The sequence below is a fragment of the Muscardinus avellanarius genome (assembly GCF_963383645.1).
Source record: "Muscardinus avellanarius genome assembly, chromosome: 8".
Lineage (NCBI taxonomy): Eukaryota > Metazoa > Chordata > Mammalia > Rodentia > Gliridae > Muscardinus > Muscardinus avellanarius.
Genome location: NC_137794.1, coordinates 94,936,383 through 94,958,166, shown reverse-complemented (window position 1 = coordinate 94,958,166; position 21,784 = coordinate 94,936,383). Strand labels below are relative to the sequence as shown.

At 37.1% G+C, this 21,784-nt stretch overlaps 1 protein-coding gene across 2 annotated transcripts in view; it reads right to left on the bottom strand.

The window, feature by feature from the left end:
• ADGRG6 (adhesion G protein-coupled receptor G6) overlaps window positions 1-21,784 on the bottom strand; it is a gene marked incomplete at both ends in the record, with an annotated part of 141,243 nt that overhangs the window by 9,583 nt on the left and 109,876 nt on the right. For both annotated transcript variants that reach the window (XM_080700639.1, XM_080700640.1), the window contains 7 exons: window positions 7,958-8,241; window positions 10,974-11,070; window positions 12,349-12,617; window positions 13,933-14,060; window positions 16,754-16,860; window positions 18,731-18,776; window positions 21,411-21,530. In XM_080700639.1, the coding sequence (XP_080556765.1) occupies window positions 7,958-8,241; window positions 10,974-11,070; window positions 12,349-12,617; window positions 13,933-14,060; window positions 16,754-16,860; window positions 18,731-18,776; window positions 21,411-21,530 (1,051 nt within the window). The remainder of the gene's footprint in view (window positions 1-7,957; window positions 8,242-10,973; window positions 11,071-12,348; window positions 12,618-13,932; window positions 14,061-16,753; window positions 16,861-18,730; window positions 18,777-21,410; window positions 21,531-21,784) is intronic.

Below are 21,784 nucleotides of genomic sequence, written 5' to 3'. Positions count from 1 at the left end.
GGCACCAACTAAGTATCAGAAAGACTGTTATATAAATTAGATTACAATCTGATACATCTCTAAAATTATGTAACAGAGAGAAGTCATGTAAAAGGTCCACTTTCCACCATGAGTTTTGATACTATGGGATAAAATTTGATAATATGCATGAGAAATTAGAATTCTTAGGTATGAGTACACTTTAAATTCTGAGGTATTATATTTATTATGTAAATATGGTAAATTCTTTAGCTTTGAGATAAATTTCCATTTTAAATCAGAGTAAAATTCTCCCAAGAAATTATTTCACTGTAGTAATGAGCCCTTTAAAAAAATTTTTTAAGTCAGACTGGCAATAAATATTACACCAAAATTTTCTCCAGACAAAATATCTTTTTTTGGGTTCAGTCATGGGAAGTTTTGGAGAGATCCACCTCTGGCTTCTCAATACTTCAGGGAGGTGTGGCAGGAAATGGAGCAAGAGAGCCAAGGACTCTTGGATCCTCGAGTGAGAGAAAGGGCAATTCTGAGCCCTCCCCCAACTTATAGATCTTTGAATTCTATGTTGACGTCAGTGGGAATCTGAAATTTTTCCTCATCTCTATTCTCTATCAATTTCTTTTTTCCCTCTGAACCTTTTTCCACCACCTAGGAAACACAGAACTTTCCAGATCTTTTTGATATAATCAGGGCCCATGATAATCAGTCTATTCTTTTTGGTGCCTTGGGCTTTATCTAACTGAAGGGGCAGTAAGGAATATTGCCCATAAAAGTTGAAAGCTAAAATGGCCCCAAACTTGTAATACTGAGTTAAGCTTTTACTTCATCTTGCATTACTTTCACAAAAACTTCTTATCTTACAGAAAAGAGCCCATGGCAGTCTTTATTTTTGTTGGGGGTTGGCATCTTAGTCTGAAAAACAATCATTCTGATGAATTAAAGCCAAAGTTTCTTAGCAGTTTTTGCTATATGATAACTGCCTTGATTCTGTCTTTTACTTACATAAGACCATTCCATATAAGACAGGGAAAGCAAAAGATTTAACCAACTATAAGTGAACAGATCCCTAACTGTCCATCCCCATGCCCTCGCCCACCCTTTCCCTTGCCTTTCTTTCATCTCCATCTTTTTTCCCTTATGTTGTTAATTTTTTTTAATTGGTACATTGTAGTCATACCTCTTCACCTCCTTCTTTTACTAACTGGACATGGAGAATCCCTTTAAAAACAGTAGAACACAACACTTCAAAATGTTTCGATGCTCAGTAAATTTCACCATTTTTTTTCCATTTCAAAGAAGTAATATTTTTGGCTGTGGAGGAAAGGTGCTGTGAAGTGTGTGGGAAAGTGGGTCTGCCGGGGATACTGTTAGGGTAGAAAATGGATCAAATTCCACCTAGTAAGAGTCTCCAGAGAAGGACAGGCAAGCCAGGGCTGGCCTGGCATGTCCCATGAAGGACAATGTTGAAGGGATGAAAAGAGGGTGTCTGGAATGAGGATCATTCTGATAAACCTCATCAAGCAGTAGATTTGGTTCCTAATATCCAATCCTCTCATCTACCTCACATTCAAGTAGCACACTTGAAAAAAGAGAAAGGAAGGCCACTGCTAAATACTGGCATCACATTCGCTACATAGATTGTGCGGTTTCATCTTTAATCTTTGTCTTTGCAGAGCTATTTTGGGAAAGAAAAGATACACTTGAGATATTTGGGCTAGAAGTTTGGCTCCCACATAGAACTCATTCCTTTTTCTTGGTTCAGGCAATAATATGTGACTTTATTGCCAAACGTTCTCAGATCTTTGGCCCGATTATCAAAAGTTTGAAAAAATAGAGTTGCCAGAAATGGTTCCCTTCGATATTCTTATTCTTATACAACAAAACTCAAGGCAACACATATTGTTTGTCTTTTAACTGCTCTGAAAGGTCACTTTCAACAAATGCAGGTGGAAGGAAAAAGGACAAATACCCCCGAGTCCTCAAATCTTAGTACTCTGTACCAACTAAATGTATTTGGACAAGAAGCCTAAGCTGACTGTTAGCCTGGAAGATAAAGATTTAGAAACACAAAACAAACACTGCAGATATGTGTAATTTCAGGGATGTGGGCTGGAATCAAAGCAGGCAGGAATGAGTGATTGGTGGTGTAATCTGGCCGTGAACACAAAGCAATTCTGGAATCTTGATGGGATAACTGGCCAAAAATTAATCAAGCCCATATACTTGGGCAGAAGAGGCATGTACACCAGGTAAATTATTTTTAACAAAAGTGGTTTAGGTGATCTTTGACCCCTTCCCATATACCTGCATCCAAATCTTTGAACAGCTCCTGGGATCTATTGTCACTCAAAAAAAAAAAGCGCCAGGTGGCTGTTGGGTGGGGGATCTTTAATGGTTTAAGGCTGTTTTTAGAAACTCTGTGAATTCCATCTTTTATAATATGAAGGTGCCCTTTAGAAATCATTTCTCTATGCTACAAAATGCCCTGCCAAAAGATGAGTAATTTATTTCCTTGCAGAATATAATATTTCAGCCAACATGAAGTCACTTCAGGTGTTTGGGGTTAAAAGGTGGGTGATCTCTTTATGTTGGCAGCAATTCAAACTGTGTATTTTGCATGATTGTGTAACAGCTTAGCTTTCATGAGGCTCCTAACCCAGCCTCCAGAGCAAGGGAGGCATATATATATATATATATATATATATATATATATATATATATATATATATATTTTTTTTTTTTTTTGGTGGTACTGGGTTTCCTGGAAGCCCTTCTACCTCTGGGCTACACTCCCAGACCTATTTTATATATATATTTTTATTTGGAAACAGGGTGTCCTAAGCCAGCGCGCGCGGCTGGCTTTGAACCTGTGCGATCCTCCTGTCTCTGCCTCCCGAGCATGGGGATTACAAGCGTGCGCCACCACGCCCAGCAAGGGAGGCATATTTGAGTTTAACATATTTTCCCTTACAATTTGACTATATTTTCATATGTTACTAAAAAGGCATAATGTTAATAAATATTTTTTTCTGAATAAGAAGTTAAATTCTCATGTATATTAAATGCATGTTTATTACTAAATTTTTAAAAGAAGGCGATTCACTTCCTAAAAAGTCCGAAATGAAAAACTGAAGGGAAAGTTAAATAATATGCTTTTATTTTCTGCTTATACTTTGTCCCTTAAAATGCTTTTTTATTTTCATATATACTACAGTAAATATTTCACTGTCAGATTCACACTGAACTTGAGAAAGTCATAACTTTTTGAGCCTCAGTTTCTTAACCTGTAAAGTGGAAAAAAGATCCTCCTTTGTAGGTACCTACTTTTCAGACTTACATAAGGATAGTAAAATCACAGTTATGTGAAAGTGCTTTGTAAGTCATCATCATCATGCACTATACAAACACACAATATTTCATTATTATTGTTCTGGGTATCTTAATGTCATCAAGATAATCAATAGCCAGGCGTGGTGGCGCACGCTTGTAATCCCCACGCTTGGGAGGCAGAGACAGGAGGATCACGCAGGTTTGAAGCCAGCCTCGCTGGCTTAAGAGACCCTGTTTCCAAATAAAAAATATAAAATAGGTCTGGGAATGTAGCCCGGAGGTAGAAGGGTTTCCAGGAACCTCAGTACCACCAAAAAAAAAACAAAAAACAAAAAAAACCAAAAAAACCACCCCAAAACAAAAAACAAACAAACAAACAAACAAAAGATAATCATAGCAAACACCTTCTTTCAGTAGACTAGTAAGGTTGTTCTCTATTCCAGATAGCAGCTTCTACATGTAGAGATAAGTGTTACATATTATTATTATTATTATTAGGTTCTCTTGTATCCATTAAGAAGATGGGCTGGTTGTGCCTGACCTATTAATTAATATTGCTTCCCATTCCTGGAAAAGGAAAATTGAAAACCAAGCCTTTCACATAAAGCATCACTTTGCATCCTGATGAACTTGAAGGAGAATTAAATTTTCCTGTATTTTAGAGAAGCCAAATCTAATTGATAATGTGGAGTACTTTTGTTCAGTTGGTGAACAAAATATACAGTTTGAGATCTAGTTCATCACTGGCATAACAAATGGCTATGTGCATACAATGCATCTCAGGCAATAACTCAGTCCTCCAAGTTCACTGAGGCTATCACAAAGGGTAAATGTTCAATAGGACCCTGGCCTTGGAACCAGGGAACTGCCTTTTATTTTTTTAGGATGAATTATTGAAGTATAATCTAATGTTCTCAGGCACAAAAATAGATATTTGATCTTTATTGCATAGTAATTTGTATATAATTTCCTGAAGTTGTATTGTTTAGAAAAACACTAAAACTTTCAATACAGTAGTCTACCAGTTTCATTCTGGAAAAGGAGCAAAATTAGCAAAAGCAGGTAAAAATGTATTTCTACAATGTTAAGAGATGGCTCATTTATCTTTTAATCTTAGTAAAAATAACTCAATTATATAATTAAGCAAGTGAATAGATAAAATTAAAAGAAAAAATAATGTACTATACAGGAAATAGTAAACTTGGTTTCAGTTTTGATACTATTAATGAATTAATTTGTTTATTAAGTAGGTAAAATTTTAATTATAGGCATACAAATTGTAATAATGTTTTGATATTCATTTAACATGATTGCTGGTAATTATGTAGTTATAAGTACACATAAAATTAAAAATATATAAAACTAAAAATAAGCAAAAATAAAGGTACCTACTAAAATAAAAATAAATTATAAAAATAAAAATTTATAAAAATAAGTACACCTGAAATTGTAATACACAGGACTATACAATGTTATGTGGGTACTCATATAATTACATATGTATGTATATGTGTTTGAACGCACATATACTTGCATACAAGAAACCTGAAAGAAAAAAATGCATTTTTTTACTTTTTAAAAAATTTTCATTGGTGCATAATAGAAAACATATTTGTACCAAAATTTCTTAAGGAGCTAAAAGTGAAAAGAAACCTGTAAAAAGTCACTTTTCTGAAAGATGTGTCCTGACATCATAGTGGACTTGGCTTAAGCAATCAACACACCTGGTTTTCATCACTGAAACACTCCATGGTACCATGTGGCAGTCATGAATAAATACCTTCTTAATTTTTAGATACTAACTACATATTAAGTCTGACAGATATTATAATTTGTTTAGAAGAGTTTTGGTTTTTAGGGTATTGTGTTACATTTTAAATCTTTAGGCACTGAGGGATTGTATAATGATAGGCAACCATTACCTTGAATGTTACATTAACAAGATAACCCCTTACTCTAATCATTCTAGGATTAGAAGACACTTACATTAATGGCCAAACCAATGCCAAATGTTTTGTAGTGGCATACTTCCCATATTTCTCTTGACTAGTCATATCTCACCAGCTCCCCCTCCCCATCACAGTCTAAAAGATTGGACGGCTTTGTCCCACACCACTGCCGAAGCCTCTCTCCGCTGTCCTGACACACACTGACACACGTTGGTGGACTGCTCCCACCCGGTCTCTACTTTATATCCAAATTCTCACCACATGTGTAACCTTTCTCAAAGACTTTCCTTTGTTCTCCTGAAGTGCTCTCCCCTGAAATATCCTTTGCCCTGCTTCACTCCCACCTTTCACCTAGTTAATTCCTCAGGATCCTTCAGATTTCAGCAGAGATATTGTGCCTTTTGTCTTATATTCCTAACACCACGAGGTACGTATGCTATAGTGATGTGTTTGATTAACATCAGTCTTTCCTGGTATAATACAAATTTCATAAGGTAAAGAGACCAAGTAAAAAATTTTGACGAAATTGAAATAAAAATGTTCAGAAAGAAAAATAGACCCAATTTGCGTAAGTACTATCTGAACTAATCTTGCAGTCACTAAATTGTTTCTTTAAATTGTCTAAGGGCTGGGAGTATAGCTCAGTGGTACAGTGTTTGCCTAGCGTGTATGAAGCAAAAACCATTTTGTCTTAGTCCTACATGCTATTTTCAATAAAGCACAAATTTCTAACAAGAAAGTGTCTCTTGGAAAGATGATTCACTAATAAAAACCATTAAGTAACTTTCCATAGCATCCCAAGACATTTTTGTACAGCCTGGCCAGTAAGAAATTGTTGGTAGACTGGTATTCTCTGTATCACTGCCTTTTAATTTAGAGTTTTCCTTTTAGGAGGTGTTTTTAATATCACGGGATATGTAGAAATATGTTCTGCATTTACATAATTTAAAAATCAGTCTTAAAAGCCAATGATTTATGAAGAACAGTGACTTGATGATGGCTTACAACATTTTTCCCTCTTGACAGGAGACCCACGCTGAGAAAAATAAAACAACCCAATTCTCATTAATGGAAACAGAGCTACACAGACACCCATAGCTGCTGAAGGTTCCTGACACTGCCAGGAAACTAACAGCAAAACCAACTGAGGTGGAGCTGGCAGATCACTGCACCTTTCATGTACAATCCTGAAATATAAGCCATGGAAATTCTCATGTTAATGGACACTTTGGTCAATATTTATTTAGGCCCTTTTATGTTGTATCTTATAGAAGAGATTTAATGGAGGAATACTCATTCTACAGAGCTAGAGCCCCACAGAGATGTATTCATCTAACCACAGTTTCCAATTTTTGGAGATGTACTGGAGACGTATTATTCTATTCAGTAATGATAACAAGCCTGCATATTTCCACGGCTGTGGGAAAGTGAGGTACCAGAAGAAAATTTGCTGAAGTGATTAATGCACATTTATGCAGAGGAGTCTGTTTGGATTTAGAGGCCCAGAGCCTCTTCCTTCTTTCATCCAGTAAGCCATTCATTTGACCATCACTGAGCACCTGCTTTGCTTTTCAGTTCACAAGCTAGTGGAGAACCTAGATGAACAGTGAGCAATACTGTCCTGCAGGCAATACTGTCCCGTAGGTACGTATTCTGAGACTTTTCTCAGAATACACCTCTAGGAAGCGCCCAGCTAGGCACTTCATCTGGGAGAAGCACAACCCTGCTTTCCATCCCATCCAGGGTTTGCTTACCTGTATTTGTTCTAGTTTGACTACATGATCAGTAGCTACAGGTAAGCCATAAATACTCCTCTGTTCAAATATATTCTAAATGTTGTCACCTAATCTCTTTTGGGGTGCTAGCCTCATTCTGAACATGGGAGACTTTTGTCAACAACTCAGGGCATATCCAGTATCTGGATGAATGTTGTTTAATTAAAAAAAATTTGTGTTCACTTAAGCCTAAAAGTTAAATTCACTACAGAGTACACTAAGGTATGTATTGTGGAATGGGAAATAGAACCATAAGCCCCTTGAAGGAAGCCTTTTATGTTTTGCAAAGAAGGTCATTGGCAAATGTTTGTTACATTGAACTAATGATCATAGAATGGGAAAAGGCAGTTTCTGAATTAGAGAGTGGAATTTATTTTGGAGTCCAAGGAGTTAAGGAGTCAAGGAAAACTGCTTGTGTGTCTGGATAGAATCTAAACATTCTTCTGGTGGTGTACCGTCAACCTACAGAGGACAAGGAGCAGCCAAGACATAAAGAAGGCTAACGTTGCCTATGCCTCTCTTTAAATTTCTCAGCTAGCTACCTTCCCCTGCTCCATCATTCATACAATAACATACATTTATTGAGCACCTGCTATCTTCCAGGGATTACTCCAGGTAATACATCACTAAAAAAGCAAGCAAACTAACACTCAGTTGATCTATTCAAGACCTTTCTAATGAGCTCCCATCCTGTGCCTGGAATGATGCTAAGCACTTGGAATACTGACACAGAAACCTGACCTGAAAACAGATCCAATAATGTTATGCACATATATGAAAGTAACATTCTGAATCTCACTACGGGTGAGATTATAATGCACCAAAAAAAAAAAGAAACCTGACCTGGCATCGCTCCAAAAGGAAGGCATTTATAAATATGATAAAATTAGGAAACAGAAATTGTTCAGGTCTCATTCACCTTACCTTGCAATGAATTGAAGATGGAGAAGAGGTACATGAAAGGGATATTTAAGGGTCCCCAGGCAAAGAAAGCAAAGCCCCACGTCATGCCCAGCAGGAAGGTCAGGCTGACCACACTACGCAGGTTCCTTAAAACCTCTTCTTGCAGGGTCCGATTGCTTCTCTTGCCGTTCCTCCCACAGATCTGCACCATTACCACGATGAACATGGCAACGTTCAGGAAAAACATGACTCCAAAATACCCAGCACAGGTCACATAAAACACCACTGGGTCCTGAATCCAACAGCTTAGAAGAAAAAATGAGAAAGAAAAAGAGGCTTATTACCATTCCCTGTTTACTTAAGACTTCCTTTGGCTTAGCTAGGACTACTGCAGATTCTCCAACAGCTTTGGAAAGTCACCGCACTTCCCTGGACCTTGGTTTTCTGCTTTGATCTTTTCATAGATGGTTTTGGTTTAGTTGGTTTTGGATGGCCACCATCTTACTAGCTAGTTATTTAAGTCAACATTAAAAAGAAACAAGGTGGCTTCTTGAATTCTGATTTGGAATGAGGACACTCTTGGTTGGTTCACCCCAAACCATGTCTAACCTCCTTTTCTCTTGTGTCTTGACCTCTCACATGGGCCATTCAAGCACTTGCTTTTGCTCTCCTTTGTAGTTCAAGGTTATCTGTGTGACACTGTTCTACCAAACAGCATGGAAGTAGAAGTCTGCTAAGGGATTTTTGGGAGAGCTATTCTTGATACTCAACTGGCAAGGCTTGTATTTTCTTCCCCCTCTTTTGAACATGAAAGTGAGCTATGAAATTGCAGCTGTCATCCTATGACCAGGAAAAAGAGGCTCAGCAAGCTGAAGTTGTTGATTCTGACATTTTTAGCCACAAAATCAATGCCACTGGTTGCCTATTTCCATGTTTCCTGCCTCATGTGAGAAGTTCATCCTTGTTCACTTGAGTCCCACCTAACACTGCATTTGCTGCAGCATTCAAAGTAATTCCTATCCATTTAATTTGTCTAGTGGAAACAAGACCTTACTTAGACTTGTGAAATTCTTACATGAAAATTTCTCATGCATGCTTACAAAACTTTTATAATATTTATACAATATTCTTATTCAGATAAAGGATATACTACTATATACTTGATACAATGATATATAGATCAGAAAACAGGTGAACTAAAATTTATAAATGTGCTATGTGCAAAGTATACTATAAGTTGATGAGTATTGCAATTTGCAGATGCCCTAGTACTTAATGATGCTATGGAAATTTCTATGTACCTCAAAAACCAGATAAATAGTTTATCTTAAAATTCTAGTATCAACTGACATCATTCTGGAGTATTCCACACTGAAACATACCCTTCATATAGGCAAAAGTTGTCTTGGACATCTTTGGGTCATAGAAACTAGCATGACTTCTGGCATATAGTAAATGTTGATAGCATAGCAATTTCCTAAATAGTACTTTAAAGTACTGTAAGGCTGGAGGTGATGTTGCATGCCTGAATTCCTAGTACTTGGGAGGCTGAGACAGGAGGATCACAGGTTCATGGCCAACCTCAGCACCTTAGCAAGGTTCTCAGCAACTTATTGAGACTGTTTTAAAATAAAAATTTAATATATGTCTAGGGGTGTAACTCAGGTAGAATGGCCCTGAGTTCAGTTTCCATTACTACACATACACAAAAAGTAAAGTCATATAATAATCAACTAACACACTTTTTAAGTACCCTTATTTATAACTTAGTAATTGAGTTCTACTTTTAATATATCTTTTTGTGCATGCACGTGTAATACCTGGGATTCTACCCAGGGACATTCTACCTCTGTTCTACACCCCCAGCTCTATGCTATTTTTTATTTAAAAGAAATAAAAATAGGGTTTCACTAAGTTGCAGAGGACCTCACTAAGTGGCTAGGAATACCTGAGATCATCCTGTCTCAGTCTTCCAGGTACTGGGATTACAAGCATGTGACACTACACACAGCTTAATATATCTTATAAAGGCCCCATAATAACTACTTATCCCTTGAAGCTAAATTCTCTTATACATAGAAGTTACTCTAGGATCCTGGAATTATCTTGGTCCAACATTTTGGCCTAATTCTTGTTGGGTCTATTCAGTACCATTTTAGAAACACAAGAAGAGAAGCCTATGGGAGAAGGGAACACTTGTAAGACAAATGATGAGACATAGAAGTGTTGTCCCTCCATGAAATGTGTATAGATAGTGGTAAATAGGTTTCATTTCAGGAGTTAGCTTTATTCAGTCAGTAATCCTTCTAGTTAGTAAGTACTGGGCTCCCTACAAGGTGGCTGCTAAGTCATGAGAGAGCTAACTGCCCAAACTGAACAATACAAAAACCTTCATCTCAGTCATCTCATCATCTGAAGGGAATTTTCCCAATTACTTAGAAATCACTGATTTCTCCTTTTTGTACATTTCTCCATAACATTCATACTGGCATTGAATTACTCACTGTCTGACATTGCTATTTAACTCTCTTGAAGATGTGTGTGGGCTTAAAGATGTGGGAGTATTTTGGAATCTCTGCAAATAGAACAAGTCTTCTGAAGTGAAAGACGGTGTCCTATGTTTCTTTGAAATTCCTTCACAAAGGACATAATGTTAATATAGAAAAGCAGCTCAAACACTTCAGGACATTCAAATGAGTTAATCTCTGGTATAGCAGAGACCTTGACAAAGTCACACAAATGGACTAAACCTTTTAAATGAGAGTCTTGTATAAATTGTTTTAACCTTTCAAGATACTGTTTATCGCACCACATAAATTAATTAATGTATATGTCATTTAAGATGTTTCGAAGTTATACTTCATACATTAGGAAATGCTATGATAATTAAAATGAATAAAATGGGAAATAGATACGTTTGAAAAAATGAAATAAAATGAGTCCCTCATTACTATCCTATGGAAACTTACACTAAACTTTAGGAAATAAAGGATTTTCTCTATCACAAATTAATTTATCAAAATATCATGTTACTTACAATTCATCCCCTTGTTCTTTCCCATAACTTTCTTTTCCATAAACTTCAGTTTGTTTTCTGCTTGCTAGAATGACGGATACCACCAAGGCAGGTAAACCTATTATAAAAAGACATAATACACATATTTCTCCTGAAGTCTGGAACTGCTTCACAACTGATATTGACACAAAGAGAAAAAAGAGAAAAAATCCTCTTATACTCCATTAAGATGTACAACTACAATCCACAAATAAGAAATTTTAAAAAAGAAGGAAAACCCTTCATTTGGTAGATTCACATGAGAATCTAGCAACTTGGTTAGAACCATCGAAATCCTCTCCTCGCTGTGGAACATACAACTCTAAAGGGTAAAAGCTAAAAAGTAATTTGCAATGACAGATGCTTAGTGGTACCCACTAGAGGCCCTAACCTTCTTGTACTGAATCTAGCCCCAGAAAATTTGGTTTCGTTAATAATTCCTCTTAGACTTCTGGATTTCAACTAGATAAAGTCACTACAGCTTATTCCCTTTCCCCTCCCTTTTTACATAAAGCAAAGGCTTTAGAACAAATGGTGGTTGGAGGGAATAACAGGGGTATAAAATCTTTATGGTTTTCTCTTTTTTCTCCAGAGAATCAATAAAGTACCCCCATGTCTGTTTATTGGAAAAATGCATGCCACTCGGATTCCCCGAAAGATACTTTTATTGCCTCCTCAGGGGGGTGTTGAACATTTTGGAAATGTCTCATCCTTCTATATTGCCATCTGAGAAAAATTTCTGAGAAAGCCCTTAAACGCCTGGCCCAAATGGAACCCGTATAAAGAAAGACGCTCAATGAGCTGATTCCAAACCAGCTCACACAACCATTCCAGGTCTAACTGAGGACTCGTGTTAAAAAGTTCAAGGCAAGATTTCTGTAAATATCCTAGTTGCATACACAAAAATAATATTCTGTCTCTGGTTTCCACAACATGGGCAAGCGTCTCGGGATGATTTAGCTGGGAGTCTCTGCTGCCTTTTATATTTGGAAGCATGATGGAAATGTGCCCTAGCTGGCCAGAAGCTGCTTCAGACTTGGGTGGGCTGGCTCTAGGCTCAGGAAATGAGTTTGTGGTGACTCAGGAGGTAAGGATTTTCCTTTACTCCTCAATTTAGGGAGTAAATGTTGCAGAGGCTTTGAAAATTCAGTGTTGAGGATACCCCTTCAATAGAGATCCACCCATCCATCCCTCCACCCATTGATCAATCTGTCAATATAGATATTCTACCTTATTCACAATGTTTATGATTCTTTGGACAGTATTGCTTTTTAGAAGAAAAAGAAGTTCCCTGTGAGAATCAGGCATTTTTTTTATGTTAGGAACAACAAAACTAAAAATATATCAGAAGGCTTACCCCAGCCAATGATGCAGAATTTTAGAATATATCGGCGAATATAAGTATTAAATACTTTGACAAGAGCAATGTACATGTGAATTGCCTCCAGCCCCATCCACGTGAAGGTTGCCAAGAGGAAGAAGTGCAGCAGTGCGGCCACAGCGACACAAAGTCCAGCCACATCAAATGAGGTGATCCAGCCATCCAGGAGGAAGAGAAGATTCAGGAACAGCAGGGATGTGCTCAGGTTCATCAGGATTTTGGAAGGATAATCCCTTCGTAATTTCCTTAAATAAAAGAAAAAGAAGAAAACAGGCATATACTATATACACTTATGAAAACTAATACATATATATGTATTTAAGATAATATATATGTAAATATATAAATGTAAAATATACATATATAAATGTAAATATATGATAATTAATATTGTAAATACACGTTTAAGCACAGGAGTAAATTCATCTCTTCTTTGCAATAGGTTATATAACCTCATCTTCATGACAGGGTTTCACTATGCAGAGAGATATTTATGAGTATTTGGTATGTTACAAATACTTTTAAATATTAATTTTATCTCAAGACTGTTTCCAATTATTCACAAAATTTTCAACTATGTTCCACAGATTTTTTTTAATCCAGGAAAAATCTAGAGTTATAAGAATAGCTCTATTTTTTATTAAAAAGCAACTTCTCTAATGTTTAAAGTTTTTGGAATTTGCTCGATTTTTAATGCATTAAAGACCCATTTAAAAAAAAAAATCTGTTTTGAGTTGGGCGTGATGGCACATGCTTGCAATCCCAGTACTTGGGAGTACTTGAAATAGGAGGATCATAAGTTCAAAGCCAGCCTCAGCAACTTAACCAGATCCCTTAGTAATTTAGTGAGACCCTGTTTCAAAATAAAAAATAAAAAGAGCTAGGGGTGTTGCTTAGAGGAAGAGCAACACTGGGTTCAATCCAAAAATGCACACACACACACACACACACACACACACACACACATGTATGTATGTATGTCCTGTTAAAATGCACACACACAATACACACACACATGTATGTATGTATGTCCTGTTTCAGAACTGATTTTATAAGATTTTTAAAGCAAATAGTTTCATAGTTTACAATCTAGAAAACACTTCACATAATTTTTATTTACTTAAATATTAGCCATCTCTTCACATATGAATGCATTTTAGAAGTAGAAATATGGTAACTATAAATAAATATTCTTTTTTTTGGTGGTGGTGGTACTGGGGATGGAACCCTTCTGCCTCTGGGCTATACTCCCAAACCTATTTTATGTTTTTATTTGGAAACAGGGTCTCTTAAGCCAGCAAGGGGCTTTGAACCTGTGCAATCCTCCTGTCTCCGCCTCGCAAGCGCAGGGATTACAAGCGTGTGCCACCACGCCCAGCTAAATAAATATTCTGTAGTTGGACAATATATGTTGTATAATCCAATGAGAACCCTAAAACTGAACCCCTGGGACACGATTCACAAAGGGTATAACTGTTTTCAAGAGCCAAGGCAATTTTCTTTTTCACATTTGGAACAATTAGCAATGGGGATGGCAGATTAAAAAAAAAAAAAACTTACTCAAAAGCAACATATGTCAGGAGAGTTGCTGCTGAGAAGATAGCAGACACTCCACAGCCAATATAGGTGATGAAAGTGAGGACTTTGGTGTTTCTTGCATCCATCTGAGAGGCGCTTCTTGGAAGGTCCTGTATAAAACATGGGAAACAGCTCTAAGAAAAGGGTGCTAGAAATTAGCAGAACCAGGGGCTCAAAGTGAGAGGGGACTTCTCCCGGATTATTATCCCAGGAACCCAACAAAACTTGGGGCAACGTGGGGCTCCCACGGCACGTGAATGAGGCACCAACTGATTCCAGACAGCCTACCCTGGCCAACAGTTCAGTTATTCCAGGATATCCTGGGCCAGAGAAATAAATGAGGAATACTCTTGAGGGATCTACAAGGAATGTGTTACTACCTCTTGAAAAATCTCTGTCCATATCTAGGTAAGGCAATGGACTTGCACACCACAACTAAATCCAGAATTTAAAGCAAAATTAAATAATATTATTAAATAACCCATTTTTATACAATCCTCATGTTGTTTTGTATACTTAGAAAATAAAAATATCTCTCTGAACTAGCCAGCATGAAAATGTAGAAGTGTTAAAAATATGAAAATCACTTTATTATAAAGAAATGTGGCAGAGCATATTAAATTCTTTAAACATTTGTAGATTATAAGATAAAATTATGAGTGAATGTGTCATGGGAAAAATTTAGAATCTGGGATATCTTTTACAAGTGAATAAAGATTTTGTAAATTAAGCAAAAAACTCTTACAACAAAGTCTTGGTGGTCTGGAAAAGTTGAAAGGATATTGACACATTGTCAGAAAGGGTGAATTTTGGAGTCTTTCTTTAATAGCAGCTTATAATCCTACAAAAGTAGCCAAAGTAGAAAATTGAAAAATAATACTAAAATTGCTATCTCCGTATAAATGTGAAATCAACTGTTTAATCAGCTAGCAAAAGAAAAAGTAATATGCAATTAAGAACTCATAATAAAATTTATATAGTGTATAGAATAACTGGCCACTCAAAATAATGAGCACCCAAAACCTGATCGCATATAACGACGAATAATCTCCGAATAGTCGCTTTGTTACTATTGTCTATTTGTCTAACATTAGCCTTAAAACACACAATCATGTTCAAGCACACAGAGTTAAATTGTTTAAATGAGTTAAGCTAAAGTTTATATACCTGAATGATTGCATAATACTTATCAAGCAACTTAAGAATATCTGAAAACTGCCTGCTGTTACTTTTAAAGAGCAATTGAACACGCGTTGTTTGAACATATATTCCTATCACTCTACATGTCAGTATGATATGCCAATAAAAGTATTAAGAAAAGAGCATGGCAGGAAATGTAAATTTCTTTTTAGATTACTTAGGGAATGGGTACTACAATTCAACTATTCATTTTTCATGCTCTGGCAAAAAAAGAGAAAAATAATTATATTTGAGAAGATTAAAAAGTTACTTTTTATTATGTTAAGACCAGTAGAGTACTAGAAGGAGATCCAGGGAGGGAGAAGTGAAGGAAGAAGGGGGATTGGGAGAGGAGGCAGACCATATAGCACCACGTTGCATATATGAGTGTAGCACGATGATTCTTGCTATTATGTGCAAATAATATGTACTGATAATTTTTTAAATTAAGGTAAAAACATTACTTTCTGGGATTCATTGCCCTTTTCAATAGCCCACTCTTATCCCTTGGAGCATTTATGTCCTGAGTTGTCAGGAAAGTTACAACTTGCAGAGCTGCCGTGTGACAATGGCCATTTTCATAGGCCAAGTTGATTCATGAGCCAAATGATACATCCCACAGTTCCTCCCAGTCCCCACAGGAAGAGGCATAAGACGTACAGGAGAGGATAAACACAACCTCATGCCTGCGATTCCAAACCAAAAGGCTTTTTGCCTTAGTTCACATTACCCTCTACTCCTCCTGAAGAACAAACATGGTTGGGTCCTTTACGGAAACTATACAGAAACCATGGCTATGTTAAGATCTGGAGGATGCTCTGGATATGAGAAAGGTATTTGCAAAAACCCAAGTGTACCAAATAAAGGCAAAGATGTTAAATCTATGAATGAACTCAAATGAGTTCTTGGACATGGGGTGGGTCTTGGAAATTTGGTGAGATGAAGGATCAAAGTGATGTGATCTAATTTTTGTTTAAAATGATGGGCAGGCTGGCCAATAAGATAAAACCAAACACAAACAAAAAACAGGGCCAAAGGAAAGGAGTAAGAAGTAAAGAATGATAAGAAGATCTGACAGTAAGAGAAATGCCATGCTCACCATCTCTCTTGCAGGACTGAAACCTCCATCCTAACCTGAGACATTAATTTGTCCTGATGGACTACAATCTCAGGAGAGAGATAACCTAGCACAGGGCCTCCTACAAAGTGACAGTCAGACATATGTGGTCATAACATAAGGACGAAAAGTTTGATCAAACTATTCATAGTTTTTTTTCCCTATGCTTGTAATGCCCAACGTTTTCTTTTTTAATATTCCCTCCCTCCTTTCTTGTCTCCTCATTTCCATGACTCCAGGGTTTAATGAGGATTTTCTTGTTTTTGAGATTTTTTTTTATCATACCTGTCAATACTATAAAAAGGTAGAGTTTTTCTCTATATTTACTTTCATGTATTTTAAATATATGATCTCCGCTAATTAGAATTAAGATGCAGGGTATAGATGGACTAGTACTAAGAGATAATTCCCTAAGAACATAATCTATATAGGACTCAAAAGAAGAAGGATGTATGACATAATCCTGAAATTGTATCACGTCAAAATGAGCTCAGAAACTCCCCTTACCATCAGGACTCCAAAGTGTGTGAAGTGGTTACACAGGCAGATTGTCTCACTGGAGTCCGAGTCTGTGTGTGCAACACATCCTGATGTGTTCCATTCTCCAAAACTTGCTATAGGAGGAATCGACAAAGCGTGTGAAAGCAACAGTGGGTCATTGTCTTCTCTATTAGAGATAAAACTACTTTAGGGATCATTGCTTCAGCCTCCTTGGCCTTACAAAGTCTATCTGTGAAATGGTTACCATTCATAAAGCCAACAATACCCAGAGTCATGTAGATCCTGGATTCGCAGAATGCTGCACTGGGCAGGCAGCTAGAAATCACCTAGTTGGTGGTTCTGTAAAACTGTGTTCTGTTCATGTGTCTCAGGGCTTCTGCAAATGTTGGATTCAAGTTTGATTTTTAGCATATTTTAAAATAAACTTTTATAGAGTAAAAGAATACTCCTTTTTTTTTGCGGGTCTGGGGATGGAACCCAGAGGCATTTGACCTCTGAGCTACACCCCCTGCCCAATTTTTTATTCTTTATTTTGAAACAGGGTCTCACTGAGTTGCAGAGGGCCTCACTAAGTAGCTGAGGCTGCCCACGAACTGCGATCCTCTGGTCTCAGCCTCCCGAATGCTGGGATTACAAGCGTGCGCCACCACGCCGAGCTAAGAGTATTTCTTTTTGAATATGTTATGTGCCAAAGAACTCTCTGGAGGACCAATGCTTTTCCTTAGGAACAGTCTACATTTTTGTGGAATCATAAAAACAAAACAGGTCTGCTTTCCTACAATATGCTTGTATGCATACAGCAGTCATGCTTAGTGGTAACTTATTACACATGCTCTCAATGCATCTTTTCTGATTTTCATGGCATAATATGAACTGTGAATAACTCATACTTTCAAAATAAGAGGTGCAAGCCAGGCGTGGTGGCACACGCTTGTAATCCCTGTGCTTGGGAGGCTGAGATAGGAGGATCGTGCAGGTTCGAAGCCAACCTCAGCTACTTATTGAGACTCTCAGCGAGCCCCTGTTTCCAAATAAAATATATAAAAAAGAGATGCATTTATTTGAATAACATGTTTTGATAAAAAGTGATATTCTGATATATATATATATATATATATATATATATATATATATATATATATATATATATCAGGATCTTAAAACTGCAACTAGAACCCAGCCAATCAACAGCAACAAGAATTGCCAAAAAAAAAAAAAAAAAAAAAGGGAAAGAAAAGGTTCTGGCCAGTTTCAGCCTTTCTTTTAAAAAACATTATGAGGATTCCTAGCATTTAGTAAAAGAGTCTGCATGATGCTAAAATGGACTTGGCCACAGTAATAGCAACGAGGGACCCAAAGGAAAGGTGACTCTCTAGGCATGACACGTGTGGTTCATCACTTGTATTTGTCCTCAAAAGACATTTCACATCTATCTATGCCTACTGATCTCTTTCTTAATTTTGCCATCCTTTCTTGCTCGTCAATGCCATTTTGGAGGCTGCTCACTTCTTTCAAGTAATCCATGTCCGTCACCGCCATTCCTATCTTTATATTCCTTCAGTATGTTTCTCTACCCACCATGACTTGAGGTCTAAAACTTGGGTTTCTAATTATATGCCTTCTCTATATCAACAAATCTCGGTGTGTCCTGGAAGAATGAGGTCACATGCATGCCTATATTCAGATTAAAATATCAATAAAAATATACACTGTATTTCTCAAAAAACTGAAATCTAAGAGAGCTGTTTCTTTTTTAAAACAACCAGGTATGCCTATTTCTTCTTGTGATGCCAAAAAGTTACAGATATTAGAATTGACATCTCAGGCTGTCTAAGCTAAATTTTGCAGTTCAGTTGCCCTTGCACTTGTATTGTAACTCACTCTGGTTTGGGAGAGCACTGAAGGTTGTGAAACAGATGTATCTAGTTGGGTTTAAAATTCAGTTGTTTTCTATATTAAGTTGACCAGTATTTCAAAACTTACTGTTTGTGTTCAGATCCCAGAAGGCACAGATGGGATGATGCACTTCCTGTATTAACATAAGAATAAATATGTGAAATTGTGTTTAAAATAACTTACAAATCATATGCTTAAAATGTGACAGAAAATAAACCAAGGCTTTCACAAAGAAATAGATCATCGTTGGACATGCCAATACAACTTGAAAATGTCAGGCAATCTAGGGTGATGTTCTCTTGTATAAAGACCTCAAGTGAAACTCATCTGTAACCGTATGAGGAATAATATTTTCCATTTTTTGTAGGATTATCTGTCTTATCATTAACTACTGAATCTACTATCATTACTAGCATTTAGCAAAGCCCTTTATACTATGAATTCACATCCTCTCCAAAATTCTCTGTTATGTCTGGGTATATGCATAAACAAATTAAAGTTAGTGACTCAAAGAATATTGAGTTATAACCATAGCAGAGCTATTCATTATAGCCAAAAAGTAGTAGCAAACCAAGTGTCCACTGATGAATAAATGGATAAACAAGATTTTATATATACATATGGTAGAATATGATATGGCTTTAAAAAAAGGAAGGACAAGCCGGGTGTGGTAGCACACGCTTATAATCCCGGCATTTGGGAGGCTGAGACAGGAGGATTGCATAAGCTCGAAGCCAGCCTCAGCTACTTAGTGAGGCTCTCAGCAACTTAATGAGACCCTGTTTCCAAATAAATTATAAAATAGGGCTGGAGTGTAGCCCGGAGCTGGAAAGCCCCTGGATTCCATCCCCCCAGTACCACCACCACCAAAAGAAAAAAAAAAAGGAAGAACATTCTGATACATGTTACAACCTGATTGAATCATTAAAGACATTATGCTAAGTGAAATAAGCCACTTATCAACCAAAAGGACAAATACTGTATCACTCCACTTCCATGACATATTTAGAAATGTCAAATTGACAGTGAACCATGTTGAACGGAGGCTGCCAGAGGCTGCTGGGAGGGGAGAAGAGGGAGTTAGTGTTAAATGCAAAGAGTGTCCACTGAGGAAGATGGAAAAGATCTGGAGATGGATGATGTACAATGTGAATATACTTAATTGTTTACAACTGTACACTTAATAATTAAAATGGTACATATTGTTAAGTATGTTTCACCACAGCTTTAAAAACCTCCTCTTATGTGGGTGAAAGAACCGAAACAGAAGAGGCCATGGGGCAGAGCCAGGTGGTGTCTATCAGGGATGGTCCACACCAGGGTCACCATCAGGGATGATGCCAAAGGAGGTGGTTCTTGGATGACTTCACTCCAATCCTTTATCTGCCTCTTTACTTCCAGCCTACCTTGCTGTGGCAAGATCCTCACTGGGACACTCCTCCAGAGTAAGAGCAACCTGGCTTGGGGCCATCAGGAATAGTAAGAGCCCCTATATAATTGTACTGGATAAATGGATTGCAGCAAGGGCACTGGAGCATAAGCTACTGCTAAATTTTTTTTTTTTTTTTGGTACTGGGGTGGAATACACAGACATTCTACCTCCAATCCACACTCCCTGCCCTATTCCTTATTTGGAAACAGGGTCTCACTAAGTTGCAGAAGGCTTCATTAATTAGCTGAGGCTGTCTGTGAACCTCCATTCTCTTGCCTTGGCCTCCGAAGTACTGGGATTACAAGCATGTGCTACTCTGCTCTGCTTACTGCTAACTTCTTAAAGGGTAAATCTTTTCTCCCCTTGGCTTTCCAAGCTACAGTTACTTTGGACTTTAAAAATACAATCAAATGGTAAGTTCATTCCTATTCTTCTGAGGATCCTCCATACTGTTTTCCAAAGTGGTTGCACTAATTTGCAATCCCATCAACAATGTCTTAGAGTTCCCACTTCTCCACATCCTCACCAGCAGTTGTCGTTGTTTGTGTTTTGAATGTTTGCTATTCTAGTTGGAGTTAGGTAAAATCTCAAGGTAGTTTTGATTTATAGGGAAATGGAGGGAACTGGAGAACATTATTCTAAGTGAGATTATTTAGTCACAAAAAATAAGAAATGGGATGCTTTCCCTAATATGCAAAAGCTAGGGAGAAATAGGTAACAGGAGGAATTCTAGATGAAGAAGGAGATTATATAGGTGAGCAAAGAAGGCGACCTGAGGGGAGAGGGGGAAGAGGGAAACTCTCTAAAGCACACAATGTACTTAAACATATCAAAATCAATCACTAAGCTAAGCATGGGAGGGAGGGATGGGGACAGAATGGGACAGGAATTGGGTAAGGGATAATTGGGTGATGTGTGCATGTATGTCTCCACCATCTTTTATCTCATTAAGATGTATGACTACAATGCACCAATTAAAAATTTTAAAAATTAAAAGAAAATACAATCAAAGCCTTTAAATGCAGAATGTTAAAAATAAATCTGTATCCACTGTATTTGAAGCAAAGTGTATAATTTCTTAAGAGTACTAGCCCTTTTCTCCACTCTTGTTCTCTGTCTGATTGATGAGTCCTCATAAGACTCCTTACCCCACCCCGCTGCAGCCATGTACTGTGACTGCAGATTGCTGCATGACTAGCTATTTTCCTTTCTGGAAGACTAATCCTTGTTCTCCCTCATAAAAAGTGCCTTTTTTTTTAACCATGGAGAAATAAAGGCCCACAATTCTCTGAAATAGCGTGCATTGTTCGATCGCGATTTGTAGCATTCTCTTACCTCTGTTCTGGTATGTTTGATTCTAATCTGAACAGGATCCTTCAGATCCTGGATAGTAATGTTGCCAATACTGCATGCCATCACATAACTCACTAAGGTTTTTCTTTGGAGTCCTACATCCTTTTAAAGAAAAAAGAAATCGCGTGCATTACTCAGAAGAACACACTTGTATTTTGCTTTGGTGTTCCAAAATAAGCAAACCATCAGCAATTTTTTACACTTAAGATCTTCAATTCTAGAACATCCTGTTTATAATATCAAATTGCCAGCTTTCCTGAAGGAGCTATGCTATTTCCCTTATTATAATAAATACATTGAGGGAACATTATGGGTTGATATTCTAAGGCAGTGTTCATAAAACTCCATTCTTGACT